This window comes from Osmerus mordax, chromosome 16, assembly GCF_038355195.1.
Source record: "Osmerus mordax isolate fOsmMor3 chromosome 16, fOsmMor3.pri, whole genome shotgun sequence".
NCBI classification, from domain to species: Eukaryota; Metazoa; Chordata; class Actinopteri; order Osmeriformes; family Osmeridae; genus Osmerus; species Osmerus mordax.
The window spans coordinates 2,793,590-2,818,297 of record NC_090065.1 but is presented as its reverse complement, the minus strand read 5'-3'; the positions used below and the strand labels follow the sequence as shown (position 1 = coordinate 2,818,297).

At 44.9% G+C, this 24,708-nt stretch overlaps 2 protein-coding genes across 4 annotated transcripts in view; both read right to left on the bottom strand.

The window, feature by feature from the left end:
• Window positions 1-941: 941 nt before the first annotated feature.
• On the bottom strand, window positions 942-18,360 carry LOC136959510 (integrin beta-1-like). 3 transcript variants are annotated; one of them, XM_067253866.1, is made up of 17 exons: window positions 18,064-18,360; window positions 11,282-11,345; window positions 10,846-10,931; window positions 9,650-9,875; window positions 8,737-8,907; window positions 8,274-8,512; window positions 7,959-8,114; window positions 7,647-7,742; window positions 7,360-7,449; window positions 6,625-6,765; window positions 6,013-6,215; window positions 5,514-5,752; window positions 4,622-4,844; window positions 4,099-4,328; window positions 3,697-3,863; window positions 2,769-2,832; window positions 2,053-2,111 (listed from the first exon to the last, which is right to left on the bottom strand). In XM_067253866.1, the coding sequence occupies exons 2-17, from the start codon at window positions 11,343-11,345 to the stop codon at window positions 2,107-2,109; spliced, it is 2,400 nt and encodes a 799-aa protein (XP_067109967.1). In that variant the 5' UTR covers window positions 18,064-18,360; the 3' UTR covers window positions 2,053-2,106. The 3 variants fall into 3 exon arrangements, with proteins under 3 accessions (XP_067109968.1, XP_067109967.1, XP_067109966.1); XM_067253867.1 differs by lacking the exon at window positions 2,769-2,832 and having other exon boundaries at window positions 942-2,111; XM_067253865.1 differs by lacking the exon at window positions 2,053-2,111 and having other exon boundaries at window positions 2,755-2,832.
• A 2,292-nt stretch (window positions 18,361-20,652) lies between these two features.
• Window positions 20,653-24,708, bottom strand: part of LOC136959588 (neuropilin-1a-like) — a 40,906-nt gene continuing 36,850 nt past the window's right edge. Inside the window, exons 15-17 of the mRNA XM_067253969.1 lie at window positions 23,744-23,840; window positions 23,560-23,601; window positions 20,653-23,276 (exon numbers count right to left, since the gene is read on the bottom strand). Of these exons, the coding sequence (XP_067110070.1) occupies window positions 23,002-23,276; window positions 23,560-23,601; window positions 23,744-23,840 (414 nt within the window). The 3' untranslated portion in view covers window positions 20,653-23,001. The remainder of the gene's footprint in view (window positions 23,277-23,559; window positions 23,602-23,743; window positions 23,841-24,708) is intronic.

Here is a 24,708-nt window from a genome sequence, read left to right as displayed (position 1 = left end):
GAGGTATTTGATAAGTGGAGGAACGCAAGCACAACTCACAAAATGAAAGCAAGGAAGGAACGATTTCTCTACTTGGTTCCCTTGTGATCATAGTTCTCGAGATATTTTACTGACACACACCCATCCACTATTCCTATGGTCTTTTGAATACCAAATCCCTTTGAGCCGAAAACCTTCACTGCCTGTGGGCCAACTGTTCCTTCTTAGAACAAATTACATGTTCTTAGATAAAATGGAGACTGAGTTGTAATTTTCTGGAATGCTGTATAGTGGTTGTAGATAAGAATGATATATATATATTTAAATCTATTTGGCTGCCACAACTGCCTGTAAGCCTCTTTAACTGTCAGATACAGACTAGAATGCTGCTGGTTGACCCGATGTCACTGTCAGAATACTCTCCAGTTTCCCAACAGAAGGCCTTGCCATACTGTATGGCACACACTTATCGGGACATTAACTGACAGAGATATCCAACAGTCCATATAGGAACGTAACATTTCACATTTGATGTTTCAACACAGGACATCCTGGAAGTATGAGGATTTGAAAACTACCAGAAGAGGGTGAAGTGTAGCACATCTCTAAAAGATTAAGCGGAGAGCCTTCAGGTGTGAGGCGTAAAGGTGAGCTGAGAGTTTGAAGGCATAAACACTGATAAGACTATATAAGGGAGTCAGGTGGCTGAGTGGTTAGGGAATTGGGCTAGTAATCAGAAGGTTGCCAGTTTGATTCCAGGCCGTGTCAAATGATGTTGTGTCCTTGGGCAAGGCACTTCACCCTACTTGCCTCGGGGGGAATGTCCCTGTACTTACTGTAAGTCGCTCTGGATAAGAGCGTCTGCTAAATGACCAAATGTAAATGTAAGACTATCAGAAGCTACAACAGTACTTGGCTTTCCAAAACCCTTCCCCTGAGGTAAGAACACACAACACATGTAACAATATTGGGGAAATTTGTTTGGGGTTTTTATTTAATAAATACAATTCAGGCATATAGAGTTCGGCAAATGTGAAAGTGTTGAAACAAAAAGGCACTTAAAAACAAGTGATTTGTAAGCTTAAGTGGGAGTTTTAGAAATTGAACCAAGATCGTCGATCTTCCCCTTAACACTGATCTTTATGTCTGAATGTGTTCACTGTACTCTACACTACAAGGAAAGGAAAGGGAAAACTAGAAACAGAAAGGAGAAAGCCTGTGTCTCACTCACAAGAGACCAGATTAACCCCTTTTCAGGATTCACTATGACAAAAAAACATGGAAAACACTTGAAACTTATTTTGTTTCTGGATAAGGCAGTTATGTTTGGTATATTTGGCATTGCTAGTAATGAGGAATTAGGGACCTGAGATCTTTTTAAAAATTAAAATTTTTAAACCTGCTGGATCTTTACATTGAAAACTTTGCATGCATTAATGTTCGTGACATCCGTTGTCTACACAAAGAAACATTTCAATTGATTGTTCAGATTAACAAAGAAACATACCTTCTCTTTCAGACCTATTATGTGACTAGTACGTGTATTTACACAGGCTACTGTACACAATTCAATTCTGTCCCCAAACACCAGTTGTCGCTACATATCATGTCCTCCAATCATCATACAACTCATCAACCAACAGAACAAAATGGCTTCATAAACTCAACTAAAAGGCACAACTGGACCTTTAATAAAACAGCCAGTCCTGTGGCAACAAATTAAAATCAGTTCAAAAACATTCTCTCAAGTTCCAAAAAAAATCAAAATCAGTTCAAAAACAAATCTGAATAAAAACCCAAGTTTATACATACTGTACAGATTCCAAATGATGCATAGAAAAACAAAAATACAAACGTTAGTAAAACAATGAAATAGTGGAAAAAATGCACTGCTATCATTTGGTGACTACAAAAACAAACAAGAGTGATCGTACAAAATATAACCCTCCCTCTCCTCTTTCTCCCTCCTCCACTCTCCGCCCTCCATCCTCCCTTCGTCCACTTCCTCTTCTCTCCTTCCATATTCTTTTGCATACAGTGTTGTAATGACATGGACGACTTCTCCATCATTTGCCCTCGTATTTTGGGTTGACCACGGTTGTGACGGCGCTCTTGTAGATGGGGTTCTCACCCTGGAAGAGACAGGAGACAGACCAGGCGAGTGAGTCAGCAGCTCAGGTTAGACGTGAGCACTTGTGAGGGTCGTGGGATTAGAAACACTTCAAAAAAAAAGCACACTGCACAACACCGGTTATCATTCATTTGTTTTCAGTGCAGGCCGATTCTGAAGAGACACTTTGTGTTTTCCATGATCATTTATTAAAGCTTTGCCAGTGTCACTTCATATGAAACACAACCTAAATGTCGGCAGAGACAGTCGACTTCTAAACCAACGAGAGAAACTACAGGCATGGAGAGAAAAATGCACTAGAGCTAATGAACCTTTATCTGAACAATCCTCAGCTGCCTCCTATAACGGAACTTATGAACACCACCACAACATGCAGTGAAATACACCTTTTGTTATATTAAATCTCATCGTTTGGGCTTAAACTCTGGACCATAAAATCCCTCATTGGCTAATAGTTTGACCTTTTAAGAAAACAAACCTCCAAAACAATATCTAAAGAAGATTCAACTTTGTGACATATGGGGGTGTGGTGGAAATTTGACTCACAAAATGTTGCAAAACTCGGGCAAGGAAGCAGTCCCAAAGGGTAAAGGAGCATGCATGAACAAAAGGAGAGAAAGATGGAGGCAATACAAACTTCAGAATTAGAGCACAGCGCCTTTGCTTCCATAGCTTGGATTCTGGAACTTATTAATAGGGCTCTTGTAAATGGGATTCTCTTGCTACGTTGGGGACAGATGATAGGGTTTTTTGAGGAATGACAGAAAGGGAGGAAAGGAAACAGATTGTGAAAGGAAGCAGATTGAAAAGATGACAGGATGCTACTGGCTTTTGCCAAAGTTTAAAAACGTTACCAAGCACAACAAAATCCGAAATTTAAGAAACAAAATGAGGAAGTAGAAAGGAAACAGTTAAAAACTCTTCTTCTTTTTTAAGATTTCTCACCTCCAAAGGCTGTTTCCACTGGTTTTGAGACTAGGGCTTCTGTATTTAAGTTCCCCCTCCCTGACCTATGCTTGCTTTCAAACACAAGAGCTAGACCACTCCACTGAAAACTTGGAATACCATGCCTATGACTCTCATGCAACACTGGAGCTGGAGGAGGACTGAGACTCCTGGAGACCCAGAAAGCGCTCTCTCTGTTTTATTGCCTTATATGGTCATGCTGTTCCACTGTTTGACCAACGTGTGGCAGCACTGCTACCGTGGCCAGTCTGAGGCCACTCCCTGTCGCTACAGCCTCTGTTCCTGTGATTCAACTGCTGGAGGAAAAATGAGGTGGAAACTGAGATAAGGATATAGACCGCACGTGCCTAACAGTCAGCCTTCCTGGTGTGTGCGGGCCCCACTGATGCTTCCTCTTCTTACGGTTTGACCCAAGTAAGCAAAGCAGGATTACTCTAACCCTTGATCATGTTTATGAGGATGTGTATCACCCTTTGAGGACAGAATATCCTACCTCGAGACTTCAGCACGGCTGAGGCAAAGTCAGAACACTTCCCCTCCCCTACAAAACGTACGTTTGTTTCATCAGCGTTTCCTCGCCGCGGGCAAGCGGGCGGGCGCTAAACGACGCCTGTACGTACCGTGTCCCACTTGGCGTTCATCTTCTCCTTCTCGAACTTGGCGAACTCGCGGCGGTCGTGGATGATCATGAGCAGCTTCCAGATGAGCAGCAGGGCCAGACCGATCAGCACGATGCCCGCCACCACGCCCGCCACGATGGGGATGATGTCAGGGCCCGCCGGGCATTCTGGGTAGGGGGCGGAGACAGAGAGAGGAGAAGGCGGACACATAGAGAGGGGTGAACAGACAGTCAATGGTGGAAAAACTCCACCATATAAAGCAACATCAACAATCCAATTCCGGAACACATTCGCCTTTACTCTTACTTTAGAGGTCTTACGTGACTAACCACACACACAAAAAAAAGTTCCGTTGTGACTCATAATCCCAGAATGCCCCTGGTTAGCAGCACCAGCCCTCACCGAGAGTCTCCACCACGTACACCTCCTTGACGGTGTCGTTCCTGACGGCGTAGGTGAAGTAGAACCAGCAGTCGTTGGCGTCGCGCTCCTTGCAGTGGGTCAGCGGGTAGCTCTGGTCCCCAGGCTGAGGCAGCTTGTCCTTGACGCGGATCATGTTGAAGTACATGCAGTCTCTCTCGCAGGTGTCCTTCTTCTCTCCGGTCTCGAAGGCTCGGCACTGCACACAGTCCCTGTGGGGCAGGAAGGACGAGACACACACACACAAACGTCAGAATATACCTCCTTATAAAAAGATTTAAAAAAAACAGCTAAAATATCTGAGTATGTATATGTATATATATACACAGCAGAAATAACCCCCCCCCCCAAAAAAAAAAACCCCAGCAACAAATCTAACACAAGCAGCAGAGATGGATAATATTCATTCATCCTCAGCTGCGAGGGGAATGTTATAAATACAAACACAACACTGGACCCTGGTTGGTGATACAATCCCCCCCCCGTGTCTCTGGTTCTCGCTCACTTGTGCTCGGTACAGACTCCAGGGCATGTGGGGCAGGTCTCGCAGGTAGGGCCCTGGAACTTGGGGTCTGTACACTTGCAGATGCCGCACTCGCAGGTCCCCCGGCCGTTACAGATCTGCTTGTTGGCTGCCAGGCAGGTGGAGGTGTCCAGGGAGCAGTCGCAGGCGCTGCCGGTGTAGTTAGCATCGCAGATGCACATCCTGCACTCACAGCGTCCGTGTCCTACATTTACATTTAGTCATTTAGCAGACGCTCTTATCCAGAGCGACTTACAGTAAGTACAGGGACATTCTCCCCGAGGCAAGTAGGGTGAAGTGCCTTGCCCAAGGACACAACGTCAGTTGGCATGACCGGGAATCGAACTGGCAACCTTCGGATTACTAGCCCGATTCCCTCACCGCTCAGCCACCTGACTCCCTGTCCTGAGAGAAGAATAGAATATCTTTGTCATTGCACAAGTACAACGAAATTGAGGTAGCAGCTCTCAGACTCAGTGCAGTTGAAAAGTTTAAAACAAAAATAATTTAAAAATATAGACTCGATAGCCGTATCTGGAATGGATGAGTGGAGCCAGGTCTCAGAAGACCGTGGAGGGTTACTCTTCAGGGTACCAATGCATCTCTGAGACCGGCCTTACTCTGGATTATTACTTTAGGCATTTTTAATAGCACCATGACTAATTTTGTGTATTATGTGTCATTTTCTTTTTTGGGGCCAATAAACACTATTAAATCTATGAGTTATTTCTGATGAAACAAAACACAGATCAAACCAACTGCCAGAACCAACATTTGTATTGTACATCCTCCACTGAAAAACCATGTATGACAATATGCTGTATATTTTGTTTTATAAAAATAAATCAAATAACAGGCAAGGAGGAAGCGTTACCTCCACACAGCTTGTTGTTGGAGCGGTCACAGTTGAAGTTGTCACACTCGCAGAACTTTCCGCTGTAGCGTTCCTCAGGGTTCTCCCTCTTCTTGCACTCGCAGGTTCCGCACACGCAGTCCCCGTTGTTGCTGCAGATGTCCGTGCCGTTGTCCTTGCGGCAGTTGGCGTCCAGGTCGTCCGTCCTAACCTCGTCTGTGCTGCACTCACACAGACGCCCAATCCTGCCCTCGTTACACCTGAGACACAAGGTGGCAGGGAGAGGAGGGAGGGGCAGTGGGGAAGGTGGCAGGGAGAGGAGGGTGGAGAAGGGTAGAGGGAGGGAGCGAAGAGTGGGGCACAGGAAGGATGGGTGGGGTAGAGGTGAGGGTGGGGTAGGATAACTTAGCATGTCGGATGCATACAGCTCAAGGGAAGTATACGTCAGTATACACAGCAGCCGCACTTAGCGTCCGCTTTCATCCAACGCGTCAGGTCTAAGGCAGGAGGAGGACTGTACCTGCAGGCTCCACACTCGAAGGTGCCGTTGCCGTTGTGGCAGTTGATGCTGTTGGCCTCCCCGTGGTCGTGGCACTCGCACTCGCAGATGAAGTTGAGCTCGATCTCCACGTCCTCGTTGAATCCCAGGGGCCTGATCTTCACCGTGGTTGGTTTGGGCTGGGACGGACACTTGGTGGAGGTGATGCCGATCTCAAAGGAGACCTGGGAGGAGGAGGACGCATCTTTATCTCACTTGAACTCTTTTTTCCCCCCCTCGGTGGTTTAACCCTTGTGTTATCTTCGGGTCATTCTGACCCATCAGTCATTGTGACCCACCGTCGTATTGCGACAAATTTACCTCATACAAAAACAAAGTGACGAATTTTCTTTTAACTGTCGGGCTGTCTCAGACCCCCCACATTGGAATGGTTAAAAGAAAAAAAAAAATATTTGTTTTTGTATTGGGTAAAATTGGGTAAACACAACGATGGTTCGTTATGAACCTTTGGGTCATGTGACCCGAAGGCAGCACGAGGGTTAACGCACGTGTGGTGGAATGCACAGACGGAAGCTTCTCTCGACGACACATCCGAAGCCGGGTGTGTGTGGCGGCTGTTTGCCGTAGCCTTACCTCGTCGCCGATGGAGATGTTGGAGCATTTCCTGCCGTCCTCCCCTGTGCCCACAACTCCGTTCTTGCAGATGGACTTGAACTGTATGGAGACCCCCTCCGGCAGCTTGCTGTTCTCCAGGATCACTTCAGACGACAGAGACTAGAATCAGAATCAGAATGGGATTTATTCGCCATGAAAGTTTGCACAGACAAGGAATTTGCTTTGGCAGGAAGGTGCATACAATAAACATATAGGAACCTAAAATTTTAATATGTGGACTATCTATACTAAGGGTACATAAACTAGCAGTACTAAGTGGGATTAGAATAGAATTAAATATACAATAAAATTAAATATAAATTGCCTTAAATTACAATATAAAAATACAAATATTACAAAAAATACAAATGTACAAGATACCATTTTGTAACGCAGTGCAAAAAGCTGTGTGTTTTAAGCAGGAAGTCATTAGAGTCAGTGTGGGCCCTTGGCCTTGTTGAAGAGGCCAACAGCGGAAGGGAAGAAACTGTTTTTGTGGCGTGAGGTATTGGTCCTGATGGACCGCAGCCTTCTGCGGTCCACATGTAAATGTGTGAAGGCGACAGGGGTGGTCCGACTAGTCAGTACTAAACGACAAGGCCTTAATACTGTCCTTGTTTATCTGCTGCATGTTTTTTTTTTGTACAACACTGTGGATAGAAGAGTCTACTAAATGAATCAATGTTCAAATGCAAACGGAGCCAACCGACTGACGTTGTAAGCGTCGATGATGAGTTTGATCACGTTGCTGGAGTTTGAAGACAGAGTTCCCACGGCGGACTTGGGAATGAGGTTTTTCAGTTCCTATAAGAGGGTGAGATCAAACATGACTTAAATGTTTAACTTGGGACTGAAGCATGAACCACAACCCCCCCCCCCCCCACACACACACACACCCACACACCCACACACACCCACACACCCCCACACACACACACACCCACACACCCACACACACCCACACACCCCCACACACACACACACACACCCACACACCATACCTTGTAAACAGGCTGGAATTCTTCAGTAACAGCAAAAATAGTCTGAATGTTGTTATCGCTGAGCTTCTGAACCAGATGGGCTATCGAAGGATAGTCCTGTGGATGAACAAGGTGAACCAGTGTTGTAAGTCAAAACAATAACAGCATACTTCACATACAAAGGAACACAAGCTGTCCATTGTGGCTCTGGGTACAAAACGTTAAACAAACTGGCGTCAACTCAAATACAATTGTATTTGTATGGCCCATATGTATGAAAACACATGTAGTAGCGTGTAAACATCACAGGACAGAGGCACGTGAAGCACGTACGTAGTAGTGGCTCATGGTGTACATGTTGTTCTCCATGTGACACTTCCCGTCGTTGGGAAGGACGATGCCACCTAGCTTGCCGTCTCCAGCGAAGTGGAAACCAGCGTCGGTGGAGAACACCAGCAGACGAGTGACGTTCCTCCAGCCTATCTGGTCCTGCGAGGAGGAAGAGGAGGGCGAGGAGGAGGAGACGGCTTGTTTAAAAACCCAACTCCGTCGACAACTTCACATGACGCGGTTTCACATTAGTATATAAGCTCACTAACGGGCTCTGGCCGCCTGCGGCGAGGCCGCCCGCCTCCCCATGTGACTCACCCCGCAGACGGCCACCTGCATGATGGCGTCGAAGCCCCCCTCGGGAGAGTCCAGGTTGCCGGAGATCTGCTGCTCGCTGACCAGCTTGTTGAACTCCTCGCCCTTCTTGGTGAGCCTCAGCACATTCTTGTAGCTGAAAGGGCTGGTGCAGTTCTGGTTGCTGGTGCACGGGTTCAGGAGCCTGGCCGGGGTGGTGCTGATGTACGGCATCACCGTCTTCTCCACGAACGAGCCGAAGCCTGGAGCGTAGAGAACGTGGTCCTTTTTAAATAAGGCTTTCATCCAAATATACCCTTCCCCCCTATATGTATGTACGTTCATGGTATAGTGTTGGCTGCACGTTTTGGTGTTAGGTGATTTAGTGTTGTACGTGTGTGTGTGTGTTTCTCATTAGTGAATGGTTTGGATCCACCGCTCCTTCTGTTCTGACGCGACCGACTGATATAACGGACAGATTTCTCACCGATCCTGAAGTCCGAGGTGATCTCTTTCATTTCGTTCATGAGGGCGGTTCCCAGGTTCTTGACGTTGTCCAGATCGTCCTTCATGGAGTAGGACAGGTCCATGAGGTAGTAGAGGTCAATGGGGTAATCCTCCGCACGCTTGAACTTCAGAGCGAAGGTCTGGGGCTCACCTGGTGACAGCAAGAACAGAGTTCATGAACGGACGCTCTCATTGGACGGTTCAAGACCCTGTCATCAACTTCATGTGTAGTATGTTGGGGGGGGGGTAAAAAAAATAAATGTGTAGCTAACACTACGTCAGCTAACAAAAAATCACGAACTTGTAACAGCTTATATTGTGATGCATGTTCTTTCCTTCAAGATGGGTGACGAAAATCTTTGGTCTGAATGACCAAATTTGTGCACGTGTCATCCCAAGCTACTTACATTTACATTTAGTCATTTAGCAGACGCTCTTATCCAGAGCGACTTACAGTAAGTACAGGGACATTCCCCCCGAGGCAAGTAGGGTGAAGTGCCTTGCCCAAGGACACAACGTCTTTTTGACACAGCCAGGAATCGAACCAGCGACCTTCTGATTACTAGCCCAATTCTCTAACCGCTCAGCCACCTGACTCCCACCTGGCTTAACGTCCCTAACCCTGCTTCTGGAGGTTTACCTGTACGTGTCTGCTCCGAACCCAGTCCTAAATAACCTGATTCAACAGGTGTGCTAGATTAAGGTTGGGGCAGAAAACGACAGGAAGGCAGCCACCCAGGAACAGGGGGTGGAGCTGGAATTTAAGGTTGGCATAGCGACGGACACGTCCTTGCTTCGGAACAGCATTGTGACGTGAGGTAGGACAGTATTTGGCCCTAGGACACTATTTGGCCTGACAGTGCCCCCGGGGTCTGAGGAGTGAGCGAGCGTACCAGAGCGCAGCTGGAGAGAGAGCTTCTGGGGCTGGATCTGGGTGATCTGGTTGGTGTCCATCTTCACAGACGTGTCCTTGTTGACTCGGTTGGTGACGGGCTTGTCGGTGACGATGGTCGTCTTTCCCCGGGGGTTTTCGATCTTGGCAAGCACGCAGCCTTTTTTGATCAAGGACTCCAGGTCGTCACAGCGAGCAGATTTGGACTCTCCCTGCTTCAGGAAGGTCTGCAACGAAACAGCAAAAGGTTTGAGCGATGGGAGCGACTCAATTTAACATCTAAAAAAAGTATTTTTATTGGTTTAATTTTCAACAAGACTTTGAAGGAACTGCATAATATACATAAACAGCATAAAGCATCCATGAGTGGGTGTGGCTTTGTGCCTGTCAACTGTTACTCAGGATTGTGTGTGTGTGTGTGTGTGTGTGTGTGTGTGTGTGTGTGTGTATGCTGATGGATTCTCTACAGGAGAGCTGAATTTAGCGTCACTAATGCAAACCAGCTTCCAACAATCTAGTCTACTCTATAAGTAATGACGAAGTAACAGGTGACCAACACAACTCCTTATGAGCATAGATTAGATGCACATGATGCCTCACAAGGCAGGTCTTCTCTGGAAGACAATGTGCCTAGTCAAAATAAAAATCACTCTCAGACCACATTCTTTAACATTGCTCTTCCCATACAGAACAGTTTACCAGGGTTGGAACGGGCAATGGACATAAGTGACTAGACGTTTTTGTGTTACAAATAAGTTTTCCTTTAAGGAACTGGAACACTTGCAAGAACAAAAGAGCTGCCTAACAGGCATCCTAGGTGTTCCTTCCGTGTTGATTTCGGATAAAGAGAGTCTAGACATGTCAGGAAGCTGTTTCCTACCTATGTAAGCTGTTATATGAATCATGTATTTCCTTTCAATCTTCTCTGTCGGCAGTGCTTGCATAAATGTACCCTAGAATTTCATGTAAAGTACCAACTTGTCTTTACAATCAAAATAAAGCTACTGTAAGCACTTTGTGGATGAAAATCAGGAGACATGGACGAAAGTTTGAATGGACACTTCTGTACCTTTACTTAATTTAAGATTCGTATATGTTTAGTGTTTGCACCTCCCTGCCACAGTAAATTCCGTGTTTGTATAACATACATGGCGAATAAACCGAATTCTGATTCTGGAGTTGTGAACGGTAACTCACGGCATCTGTGCACCATCCACATTTCTCAGAGACTTGGATGCATTCCCCACACGACTGGGCATTGGCCTTGATGCAGTCACTGCCCTCTGAAAGACAGTCAACACATTCTGTGAGTTTCGTCTTCGAAAATGTAGACGTCATAAAAATACAGAAATAAAACTAGGCTATTTCGCAGATCTATTCAGTTATATTTCTTCCGAGTCATCCAGTTTGACAGTTGGGCTGTGCTGAAGGTTTCAGGGTGGGTTGATACCACAGAGTCAGCATTGCTTCCTCCTGAACTATAAGTCACACTGTAGTATAAACTATATACACACAGCACATACATACGTACATAGTATATATACATAGTTCTACAAGTGGTACAAGACTAGTTGTTTTGGTAACATCAGAATGGAAGAAATCATATAGTTGTGTGAGAATAGCAAGACCTTACCTTGTTGTGCACGGCAGGAGAAGACACCCAGTAATGCTGCCACACACAAGACCCTCAGATCCATCTGGAACGGGACAAAAGAATCAAATAACTGAGCGATGAACGACTGCACTCACTGAGAGAAGACGACGATCGTGTCTTTTCAGATCTTTCTGCGCTGAGGAGACACGCTGAGGAGACACGCTGATCAGAGGTGTGAAAGAGGTGTGGTACACAGTATTTACATACAGGCTTTCCTGTAAGACACATGCATGTTGTAAAGTCACCTCTTTTCTTTGTTGGTTACATCACAAGCACAATGGGGTTTAACACATTTTTGTTGTGTGCAAAACTGAATTTCACCTTCACAATAGACCACTTTCACAGTTCACTTTTGAATCTCTGACCCTAGTGAACTTTCCTTCTAATGAATAAAAAGCAGGATGTGATGTCAGGACATCTACTGTACATACAAGAGGAAAGCACCCCCCCAAAAATAAATAAAATCAAGATAAAAATCAAGCCAAATAATATATAACTAATTCACAGGGAAGATTGTTTATGTCCACGCAACCTTATGAAGCATCTCAAATCTTCAGGTCTGGTGCTATAGTCTGTGTATGACAACACCTGAAAAACAGCCATGATTGTTGATCTTCTATAGTATAGAGTATATAGTATAGAGTCTATACACAGATCTAGACAAGAACACAGCTCCCTAGAAGAAAGAGATAAGCATGTGTGTGTGTGTGTCTGCTCCCCTATATGGTCAGGCAGCTACATACCTCCCCCCTCTGTCCTCCCCCGATGACACACTTCCTGTGAAGCCCCTCCCAGATCAGCACAGCGGGGAAAGCTGATCCGGGATCAGATTGGTCTGTTTGAACATGGCTCTGTGAGCAGACCGCTGATCCAGGATCAGAGCGACTCTGAGACACTTGGAGAATGTGGACCATGACCACTACCCTCCCCGGTAAGATAAACAGTGTTTAAAGCCGAGTTGCTCTTTATTAAGACGATGAAACAACCCTGACGAGCACCAGCTCGTGTTCTGAAAGAGCCATATTGGGATGTGTTAACTTGTCCTGACTAGGAAAACGTGCGAGCGTCTGGATTTTGTTCATGAACGAGACACACCTTTGAATGATAAACGCAGCAAAACCACCATAATGTAATGTAAAAAAAAAAAAAGGTATTGAATACTTTTTTTGTAATTTCAAGACAATATTTGTTTAAGACAGCACATTCAGTTCACACAGAACAATGACCAATCAATGACAATTTACCCTATTTATTTGATCAAATTTACTATCAACTTATGGGTGGCGTAAAGTACATTCGTACATACAGGATCAGTTGGAGGAGCAATGACTGAGAACAGCCTGCACCACAGAAAACACCATGCAGGGCGGCTAGGCCTGTTAGCCATCGCTAACCACGTTTAAAGCATACAAAACGACCATGTAAAACTTATCCAAAAGCTTTCAGAATTGAATCTAACTTACAAAAAGATTTATGAAGAGACAGCAGTTGGAAGATGTCGTACCCCACACCAACTGCAATTCCAGTCTCTCAACAGGAAGACTCCTCCCAACATTCCTTAGCTTCCATCTTTGTTAACAGCTCAGGGCATCTTCTGTACGGGGCACTAAACTAAAGGGGAGTTCACCGGTCAAAATCAAATCAAATCTATTTGTATGGACCTTTCTACAATCAATGTCACAGAGGGCCTCATATACAAATCACAGAACTGCGCCCAAACCAACCTAAACTCTCAAGGATGACAAGGAAAAACTCCCAGGACAAAATAACTTATCCAACCCCCTTCCGTTGTTCAAACTGACAGTTACCCACAGGGGGCTATCTGTAGTTAAACAGACCCCCAGGACCAAACATCGTCAACGCAACTTCTCCCTCTCTTCCAAGACCCCTGAACTGATAAGTCGCCAGGGCGGAGATGTGTAGGAACCAAACAGATGTTTATCTAACTGACACTACAGCAAGATGAAACTGGAACGGTGAAACTGGTGAAAACGCATTGGACCGTGCCATGTTGATTAGAACAGAGATAGGTTGCGATGAGGTCGACTGACTGAAGAGCACATTGAAAAAAAGATAACATCTCAAATGGACAACTAGGAGTTGGATGTTTCCAACATACTGGGGGTCAGATGGCTGAGCGGTTAGGGAGTCGGGCTATTAATCAGAAGGTTGTTGGTTCGATTCCCGGCCACGCCAAATGACGTTGTGTCCTTGGGCAAGGCACTTCACACTACTTGCCTCGGGGGGAATGTCCCTGTACTTTCTGTAAGTCGCTCTGGATAAGAGCGTCTGCTAAATGACTAAATGTAACATGCTCCAATGTGTCGTGCAGCTGGACGGTCTTTCCCAGTCGGCGGTTGGGAAAATCCTCCCTCTCCCTCTTTCTTCATGGGAAACCATGACCCAGGCTGGCCCAGAGCCAGCATATTAGGGAGGAGATATCAGTTGCACCCCCAGCTGTGAATCAGTCCCAGGAAACAGTTTGTGAGCTCAGCCCAGCAGATTCAGTCATGACCGTTTGGAGAGTGACGACAGAATGACTAAATGTAAGTGGATTGTGAACAAAGACAAAAAAGGGGAACTTGTTTTCAAATGGTGATGCTAAAACTTGTTTATAAAACCTTGTGGTACTGTTGTACCTCAAGTTTCAGACAAGACTTCAACTTTCAGAGAGATGGACTCAAGAGTGTGGATAGATGCTTTTGTGAAATGTGCCAGAGCCTAATATTTATAGAAGTGTGAATAAGCCAGGCCCTAATCATGGCTTTGTATGGTCACGTTCTGCAGGAGAAGCAGTCAGTCTCTGCAGCTGTAGCCTCTGCAGTTGGCACAACAACTTTTCATTCTCGCAGTCGTTGTGTAAATACCGACCTCAGTGTTTCTCCTGGTACAAAACTCCCTTCAGCTCTGTCTTTCCATATAGCAAAAGAATTACTGACTGAAATAACAACAAGAAACATTTTCAAACACAATTTACCAAAGAAACATGTTCCTACCCAACTTAAGCAACAGGATTCTTCTGAATTCCAATAATCTCTTCCGCCCAACCCCATGGTTTCCGCCACAAGTCACAGTCTAGGGGGGGGTCAAAGGTGACTTAATCCGCTCCACGGTCGGCAGCATGTTGTAAGCGGTGGACAGTTTGCTCCGAGGGTTTGATTTAACAGCCTGAGAGCACGCCTTGGAGACACAAGCATGGAGCATGGCTCTGTCATGTAAATTCAGCAAACATTCCAGCCAAGACAGGTCTAGTTGTCTAGAGAAATGCTTGTGTTCATGCTCTGCCCACCAGCGTTTTGTGACACGCTCGTAGAAACGTTTTAAGTGTGCAGAGAAAGCCATAGGATTGTATTAGCATATCCTTCTCATAGAAAAGGCATCGAAGTACCTGATATCTTTACAACTCGAATTCTCCTCGGCGTTGGTGTAGACAAAGCTTTGCATCCATCGTGGGATTTTCCACTTGTGAAAAAAGTTTCAGACGCACTCAAAACCAGGAGTTTCACATGAGAGCAAGTCGATTAATTACAGGACTGACTTGTCACAACTCAAGTTTTAAAAACATGGAGATCAAATACCACCCTCGAAATCCCTGAGAGACAAGACTCAAGAGTTCGGTGGTTAAGCAGCACAACATTCTGTGGCGCTTTTGCGAGAAGAGCAACTGTAGTTTAGACTACATTTTATCGTGGTGATTTTGCACAGTATCCATCACATATGGCCCCACAGTACTACAACTCAAACAGCAAAACAACAAGTGTGATATGTACCCAAGGTGCAGCCACACAAGGAGCAGCAGTTACAACCATCAACACGGCCATCTTGATTCTGAAAACGGTAACTATGACGACAGACATGACCTGCGATCAGCCAGTGATCACTCTTCTATTGCTTGCGGACCATTTTTCATCACCCAGGCCATTGAGAAATGTGGGCTTGCTGATGTTTTGCTGGTCTAAGATACTCTTTCTGGATGCACAGTTGACTGCACCCTACATGAGGAAGGAGCTGTACAGGCCTGGTTTCTCAGGCTCCAGCTCTGAGGCTCAGTATCAGATACCCCCCCACCCCCCACAGCGGTGCACCACAACATCATCAGAGAAAAGCAGAAGCGATAAGATAGCCACAACCGACAAGCCTCCAAAGTCTTCTAGCAAGCGTCTCACCATTATGTTTCCTTAGCTCTCTTCATGCAGAATATACATTTTGTGTCAGCTCATTTCTTCTTGGACCACATGCCAGCCAGCTTGCATACCAATCTATATAATATAGAAGCCTTAGTGCAGAAGTCTTATGAAGAAGATTTTTTTGACAAAAATATATCTTAAATATTTCTTGTTTTGTATTTGTGTGGCACTTTAAAAGTGCACTGTTTATATTTTATAGTATATTTTAGTTAAATATTTTTGTTTCATTATTTCCATGCATTTTGAAAATTTTCCTAAGACTTTTGCACGGAGAATAAACACACACACACACATATATATACACACACACCAGACCCAGAGACCAAACAACCATCAGGCAGCTCTTTGACGTTTGACGACCAGAGACTCTAATGAGATGAGAGCGCTTACAAAACACAGGACTGCATTGTTGCGGCTGTCTGTCCAGAAGAGATTCTGAACACCCTTCCCCCCACCCCCACCTGCTAGTGTAAGTCAGAGTCCTTCCATTAAATCTTCCCTCCCTCCTCCTCCTCCTCTGTCCATTAGCTCCCCTAACAGCCCAGAAGGGCATGGTGGCGTCCATTTCCTTAATTAACTGTGCTGTGGAGCCTGTGTTGACTGGCTACCAGGCTGTAGATGGATACGGAAGGGAAACCCCCCCCCCCTTTTTTTTTTTCATACAAACAAACGCTACACTTTGAAAAAAGGAAACCCAGGCTGAGAGTTCGAATGCCTGACAATTTTTCACACAGGATACTTTCAGTCCGACCCTCTTCTTGCTGACAGCGTACGATATCCATCATTCAACACACATCCCAACATTTCACTTGTGAAATCTGAAGTCATTCTTCCAGTCCAGAAAACCCTCAGGAGGAATCAGCTTGTGCTTCTCATTCTGTGACTCAGTTTCTTCCCCCCCAACATCCATGTTCCTTCTCTCAAGAGTCACTGATCTCAGCCTGTCCTTGCTCAGAGAATGAGACAACACATTCCAAACTAATAAACCCCCAACATGTTCCAGACCTTCCCACCCCTCCACACAAACAGCCCAGAGAGGCCGAATGAGTCATGAGTCACCAACACCCCTTTTTAGAAGGACCACTTATTGTCAACACTGCTCTCATGCTGTACCTGTAAACCATGAGTCACCGATCGAAGGCAGAAGAGGAAGGTGGAGTGTCGAGTGAGGAGGACAACTTCAGGGTCGGACGCACTGACTAATCAGCACAATAGGCTTGCCTGGACTCTCCTAGCTAGCCCTGACCCATTGTTACCAAGCCATAACAGAGTTGCTAAGGGAAGTGACTCACGTAACGTTGGAGACCACCTCGTACCATATCCAGCCTATAGTCTCTGTACAGGCTGTTATTATGAAACCTACACTGAAGAGCGTAATAAGCACTGTGTGTGTGTGTGTGTGTGTGTGCGCGTGTGTGTGCATGCGAAAGAGATCAAAGAGTCAGGGATTAACACTTGACCTACTATGTTGATGCAGTTTAAGTTTAGGATATGAAAAGCCCAAACATACGACTAATCATTTCAACTACACTATGGCCGAATTAGGACTTTGTCTACATGTATATATATATATATATCGCAATCATGACTCAAAATCTTAACGGTGCAGTTTTGCCAAATTGTTCAACAAGCATGCCCGATCAGGCCTGTGAGTTTCTAGAGGAAAAATTCAGCCTGGAGCAATGCAGTTCTAACAGGAAATACATCTTAGACAGGATTCATCATGCTAGGGCTAGGTCTACATGTTTACGCAATGGCAATGCTCCAGACGCAGGGGTAGGCCTACAGGCTACATATATCTTAAACAGAAGTCAAATTCAATGCTTGTTTCCTTTTTTGCGCACACTGATGTTTAAGTCTTTTAATGGCCATGCTAGACGTGAATAACATCTTTTGACCTCCTTGGCCAGTATCCGAACAAGACACAATCTGAATTGTGTCCTGTTCCCCCTGTAAAAGTTACAATTTGTGATCATTCTGGCTCGTATAAAAGTAGATACACTGGACTATATTTACCAGTTATTTGACAACTTTATCTTTTGCGAAACAAAATTACTGTGGGGGGGAGGGGGGAGACAGAGATTTCAACATGAACAATAGGGTGCAACTTCACAACGAGCGTTTGGCTTGTTATAACGTGGGGCCTTCAAACATACAGATGTGATCGGTCTTTCGTAGACACAAGCTTGGTTGTGACAGACTCTCAGACTGCTTGAGAGGTGTACAAAGACTCCATTAAACTCCCCAACAGGACCACCGAACAAGGCCTACCCCGGTCTTTATAGCCTAAAGTGGACAGCTGGACTAATGATCACCTTTCAGCCATGAGCCTTACAATGCATCACTACCTAACCGTTATAAGATTTCGTAAACTTATATCATTATAACAAAAAATAGGAACAAATATTTTTGTAAAGAGTAAGTTGAACTGACACAGAACGTACTCTCACTCATCGTCTCGCCTGCGAGATATCCCCACCCAAAGTTGCTCGTACAGAATTTCTTATGCCCTTTGTCAAATACTCTGAACATTACAGTAGCAACACTGGGTTAAATAAATGACGAGTGACCTACCTTGGCAAAGCCTTTTCTCGTTTATCCTTGTTAGCGGATTCAGAGTAACATTTGCGGCGACAAAATATCTCTTCTTAGGAAAAAACTATTTTGACACGCCGACGAAATTGGGGCGCTACTTCTACTACTTTTTTTCAGCAAGACAAACACTTCACCGTATCAATGGTGTGATGTTGTATCCTTTTAAAAGAACGTCCGGAAAAATGAAAAAAAAAAAAAAAACGAACAGATTTCGACAAAAAGGCGAGCCTTGAAAACCAAACTTGGGCACAGTCCAGCTCGCCCGCACGTTAAAGTTGTCTCGAGGCGAGTCTTTTTCCTTCAAAAAAGTGGGTGACGAGAGTCCTCCCCCTCTCCCAATCTGGACCCGCCCACACCGGAAATGCCAAATGCACTTGGAGGGCTCGAAATCAGAAACGAACTTGTCCTGTGTCTTACCTTTGATAAGGATGGTAAGCTTGATAACTGCCCCGGAAACAATTAGTTGGCTCACACAATCACAAACACACTCAAACACGCACACACACATACACTACACATTAGTAGGCTATACACTGGTTTGAGGTAGATAAAGATGGAAAAACATACACACACTGGGTGAGAGATAGATAGAAACAGACACAAAGAGAGAGACAGACAGACACAAAGAGAGAGACAGGCACACACAGAGAGAGGGAGAGAGAGAGAGAGAGAGAGAGACAGACAGAAAGAGAGAGAGAGAGAGGAGCATGTGTCACAGACACAGAGGACTCATGATGGTGAACTGAATCATGAGGATGGAAACCTCAAACACTAAGGCTTTCATTAGAAACAACATTTACATGTAGTCATTTAGCAGACGCTCTTATCCAGAGCGACTTACAGTAAGTACAGGGACATTCCCCCGAGGCAAGTAGGGTGAAGTGCCTTGCCCAAGGACACAAAGTCAGTTGGCATGACCGGGAATCGAACTGGCAACCTTCAAATTACTAGCCCGATTCCCTCACCGCTCAGCCACCTGACTCCCCAATATCTATTGCTCAGAGGAGTGTGGTGTTTATTTTGTGACAGTGATGCTGTACATAGACATGTCTGATTAACTTCCGGCCGGAGCTGTTGATAAGAGTTGTAACTGATCATGATGACTAATGTTTTGCATAATGCAGACCTGATAAGACAGTGAATGAAGTGTATACACACAAACTCATGCATGCATATGTGTGTCCGCACACACTGACCTACACACGCACTTACACCATTTCTACTGTCTTACTTTGAGTATGATTTGAATCATAGCTTTCCAAACTATATATCACCGGTCAAACCCAGGTTTGCTTCCTGTGTGCAGAACGGAAACTGTTTCAACCCTTCAAATGATGCATTTGTGATTTTAAAGCAGTCCAGGGCGGCTGACAGTAATCTACAGACTTTACAAGTTATAGCACTAGTACAATACCATATAGCTAGAACATCCACTTCATAGCTTTAATAGGTATGCACTGCATGCAAAGCGTCAAAGTCAGAAATGAGCTAAGTGCACGCGTATAGCCTGCTGTATGGCTTGTGATCTCAAAGCGGCTGTGCAAACGTATCGTGGCTGGAGGAAGCAGGGATGATGTCATCATCCTCAAGATCATTTATTTTACTGGCACTGCAGGTCTACATGCCTACATGACTTCACCAGGAAAGACTTTGAACACGTCAAGGCTGAATAATAAGTGCTGCAGACTACGAGATATGCTAACCAGCAAATCTATAGCGAAGCTCCGTGTCTTAAAAGTGCTAATAGGTGAATTTGTCCATTCCAATGCATGATATTCTGCATTGAATCCTTTAAAAGACTAAGTCGTATTGAGCCTTTTCAAATATATTTGGTCCAACTAAGACCAAACGGAGAGCATATCGAACTATAATGTAATTTATTTTGAAGTTTGATATGTATAAACTGCATAAACGTAGGCTACATTTTATTGTATGTATACATATTTACAAAGAGAGACGCATATTTCTAAATTGGTAGCTAAGTTATGTGTGGAATTTATGCTTGGCTACTATGAGGTAGGAAGTGGTGTTTGTGGTTTCCAAAACTCACCGTTTTACGGTTTGAAAAGTTTCACAGTTTACACTTTCTGCAAGAAGGCTAATAGTGCACACTTGCAGAGCTAGGCAACACATCAGAACTATTCATAAACCGCCGTAAACAGTGATCCCCTGCTGTGAAAGAAACGGGCACTGAACGGTAGGCCTATCGTGTGGTTTGCGGCTGTGTTTGCAAACCTCGCTAACCTTTTGTTACCATGTTGGTCTACGACTCAGCAACCGCCGTAACAAATTCTACACTGAATATAGATGCACCCAGAATTGAGATGCACCTGGAATTGAAATACATCCATAACTGAGATCCAGTGTCACAGCAAAACAGGCCTACTGTATATAACATTAAAGTGTCAAAATGTATCTTGGTTTGTTCTGTTGAGTGTAGTGTTGTTCTATACTTCGGTAACTGAAACATCACAACACTGCCCTCTGGTGTTTAATGTAGGGTAAAAGCCTAAAATGGAGAAGAGGTGAGAGATTAAATGTTTTATTCAAACATTTATTTGATCCAATTCTTTGGAATGTAGTAGTCAGAGTGATCAGGGTCTGTAACAACAGAGATAGTGGATAGGTCTTGGAAGCTAGCGGGACGAGTCAAAAGATGAACCATTACTTCAGTCATTAAGGCCTCACTTAATACACCTCGTTTCATTGTTTTTGTTTTTTTATATATCCGAGACAGCAAGATTACAGAAGCAGTATTGAAAATAAACGTTTTTCTTTTGTAGAAAAAACAATGGCACATACAGCGTTGACGGTACTAAAACACAAGGTGATAAGATAGTAAGATACCAAGTAAATCAAATACTACGCAAGAGAGACCGCACGTATAGCTTTTTTCAAGAATGAAAAACATCTCTGGAAATTTTACATTTCAGAATTATATCATTTCCTCTGAAACCATAGCCTATAAAACGCCTTAACACTGTCTCATCCCTCTTTCCTTCTCGTTCTCTCACTTTCTTTATCTTTCTGTTTTTTTTCTCATAAATCACTATCATAAAACACATATAACTTTTAAATATATCAGTGCAACATTGTTTTCACATCTAATGCTGCCATATCCTTTCTTAATTGAGACCACGTCGGCAACACCAGACCCGTATCCAGTAACGACCAGCACCAAGGAGCTATCACCAGGACAACCAAACCCTTTCTACCGATTTTAAAAGAAACAAAACACAGGTCAAACAAAGAAAAGAAAAAAACCGTACATTTGATATCCATTGATTCTGGGTGTTGTCATGGTCTATACAGTACACATCCTTGCTACTTTAAAGATTTAAGCTCTACTGCACATCGTCATCTCTATGACCTTGCTCACCACTCCTCACCGTCTCCCAGGCAACATGATCAGTGTTTGAATCTCAGACGGGACTCCTGGAAGAGACAAAGTTAGCTTAGCCTTTAGCTCTGGCGCGGTCTTAGTCATATGGGACCCTAGAGATCAGGGTTCAAATCCAGTTTCATTCACGCCGTGTTCTTGTGGCGGTGGTGGTTAGAAGAAGCAGCGATTTAGTCTCTGTTCATTATGTGCTGTTTGATTCTTCAGTGGCAATGTTGTCCTCTGTATTCTCCTTGTAGGAAAATAACTACATTTCCCATGATGCCGTGGGTGCATGAACACAGTTGAGACAATCCAGGATATCATGTCAAATTCAGGTTCCAGTGACTGAAAATGTAGTTTTTTCCTCTTTCTATGATTGACAAAACTGATTGAAACCACAAAATATTTCAGTTACATTCTGGACACTAGCCTGAAACCACCTCCTGAAGTAGAAATGTAATCCTGGTTTAATATACAACACAATCTTTTGAAGCTGTTAGAATCCCGTTTCAGGCAGCTTTGTCAGAGCACCAATAAGAAGCAGGAACACAAGTACTGTAGCCTATCACGTGATGACAGCCAGACACCACTGTATATGACACGAGCGCGAAGAAAGGATACTGCAACATCGGGTCATTTTCTATATCAAAAGGGCGCTCGAATATATTAAAACCTATGTACAATAAGTTGGATGTGTGGTGCTGTGGAGGGATGGTGTGGAATCCTGGCCCTCGGCCTCTGTTGGCTGACACCTAACTACTGCTGTGAAGAGAACAGAAGGAGATGGAAAGGCAACAGAAATGTTGAGAAAAGGCACTGTTGGCGCTAGACATAGGTCTGAGGCCAGGGCTGCAGCCCTCTCCTGGGTGCAGGCACACACACACACACACACACACACACACACACACACAGGAATGAAGCACACACTCACACACAATGACGCATGACACACACACATACAGGACAGACACACACACACACTGATGAAGACACACACACGCACACACACGACACACAAACAAATAAGACTTACACACATGCATACACACACACACATACAGACATCTGACACAGACACACACACATAAACATGTATGTACATCCATACACACACACACACATACGTCACATGGTCAGCTTAACAGCCACACGGCAGGATAGGGAATCGAAATGTTCACGTTAATTTCTTTCCATGAAACAAGGAAAACAAAATGAAAAAATAAAAATAAAATGATTTTCAGAGGAATAAAAAAAAAGATAAATACTTTCATCTTAATTGGTCTCAACACCAGCATCTGATTACACACACAAAAAACAAAGCACGCAAAACTTACAAAACAAAACAATATTTTTTTTTGCTGTACATATATTTTATACACAGTGCCCCCTACAGTTAGCTTTCTCTCACTGCAGCTCCTGAGAAAATCTCCACTCAGTCAGTCTCAGTCAACCTCCCACCCTCCACGAGGCCATGTCCCTCCATCTGATTGGCTGCTTCGCGCTCACACGTTCTCTCAGAGGATGGGTTCTTGAGCTCACGCTTCCGAATAAGTATTCTGTGTGTTCAGCTTGTCTTTCTTTAGCTTGACTCCGTCCACCAGCTCAAAGTTGTAGTTCTCCAGCGCCGACAAATTCCTCTCCGTCATGCTGCCCTGAGAACAGGCGCAGTACAGCACCACCCCGCATATGGCCCCAAGGAACACCCCCAGTGCGCTCATGGCGATGATGGTGATGAGGATGGGGTCCAGGGTCTTCAGCATGTTGCCCGGACCCCCAAGCTCATTGGTCTCCTGGGCGTAAGTGTCCATAGCTGGAGAGGGGAGGGGGGGATGGTTAGACAGCTGCGGGGGTGTAGACGAGGTAACACACACACACACACACACACAGGCAAACACACGTATACACACACGTGCGGTATGCACACGCAAGTATACACACATGCACGTCTGTGTATATGCACATATGGAACGTGAACCATATGTGCACACACACACACACACACACTCATTAAACAGTACACACACACCCACATACACAGGCACACTTGTACACACACCCCTACCCCCAAGGACACTCCAGTCTGAACTACTCACGCAGGATGAAGATCTCGGTCGGGGGGAACGTAGGCGTGATGTCTGGAGGAAGAGAAGAAGAAAAGAACGCCCTTTATAGTGGCACACAACACAGGAGAGGAGATACTACTGGCTACACGGTCATCCTCCAGATGGTTCCAGCGTGGGAGGAGAGAGAGCAGGACATGATTCTAGCCACACTCACCCTTACAGTCCTCCAGGCTGAGCCCATCCAGGATCTTGATGTTGTCCACAGCAACGTGACCTGCGCTCCTCCGGTCGCCCACTCCCTCAATCACCACCTGAACACAGCAAACACACACCCTCAATCACCACCTGAACACAGCAAACACACTCCCTCAATCACCACCTGAACACAGCAAACACACACCTCAACATCACCACCTGAACACAGCAAACACACTCCCTCAATCACCACCTGAACACAGCAAACACACACCTCAACATCACCACCTGAACACAGCAAACACACACCTCAACATCACCACCTGAACACAGCAAACACACTCCCTCAATCACCACCTGAACACAGCAAACACACACCTCAACATCACCACCTGAACACAGCAAACACACTCCCTCAATCACCACCTGAACACAGCAAACACACACCTCAACATCACCACCTGAACACAGCAAACACACTCCCTCAATCACCACCTGAACACAGCAAACACACACCTCAACATCACCACCTGAACACAGCAAACACACACCTCAACATCACCACCTGAACACAGCAAACACACACCCTCAATCACCACCTGAACACAGCAAACACACTCCTCAACATCACCACCTGAACACAGCAAACACACTCCCTCAATCACCACCTGAACACAGCAAACACACACCTCAACATCACCACCTGAACACAGCAAACACACACCCTCAATCACCACCTGAACACAGCAAACACACACCTCAACATCACCACCTGAACACAGCAAACACACTCCCTCAATCACCACCTGAACACAGCAAACACACACCTCAACATCACCACCTGAACACAGCAAACACACTCCCTCAATCACCACCTGAACACAGCAAACACACACCTCAACATCACCACCTGAACACAGCAAACACACTCCCTCAATCACCACCTGAACACAGCAAACACACACCTCAACATCACCACCTGAA

Coding starts and splice junctions, on each gene's coding strand:
- LOC136959510 (XM_067253865.1), bottom strand. CDS start 11,345: ATGGATCTGAGGGTCTTGTGTGTGGCAGCATTACTGGGTGTCTTCTCC. Junction 6,766..7,359: donor TCATCATCGACGCTTACAAC/GTCAGTCGGTTG, acceptor TTCTGATTCTAG/TCTCTGTCGTCTGAAGTGAT. Junction 5,753..6,012: donor TTCGAGTGTGGAGCCTGCAG/GTACAGTCCTCC, acceptor CTTGTGTCTCAG/GTGTAACGAGGGCAGGATTG.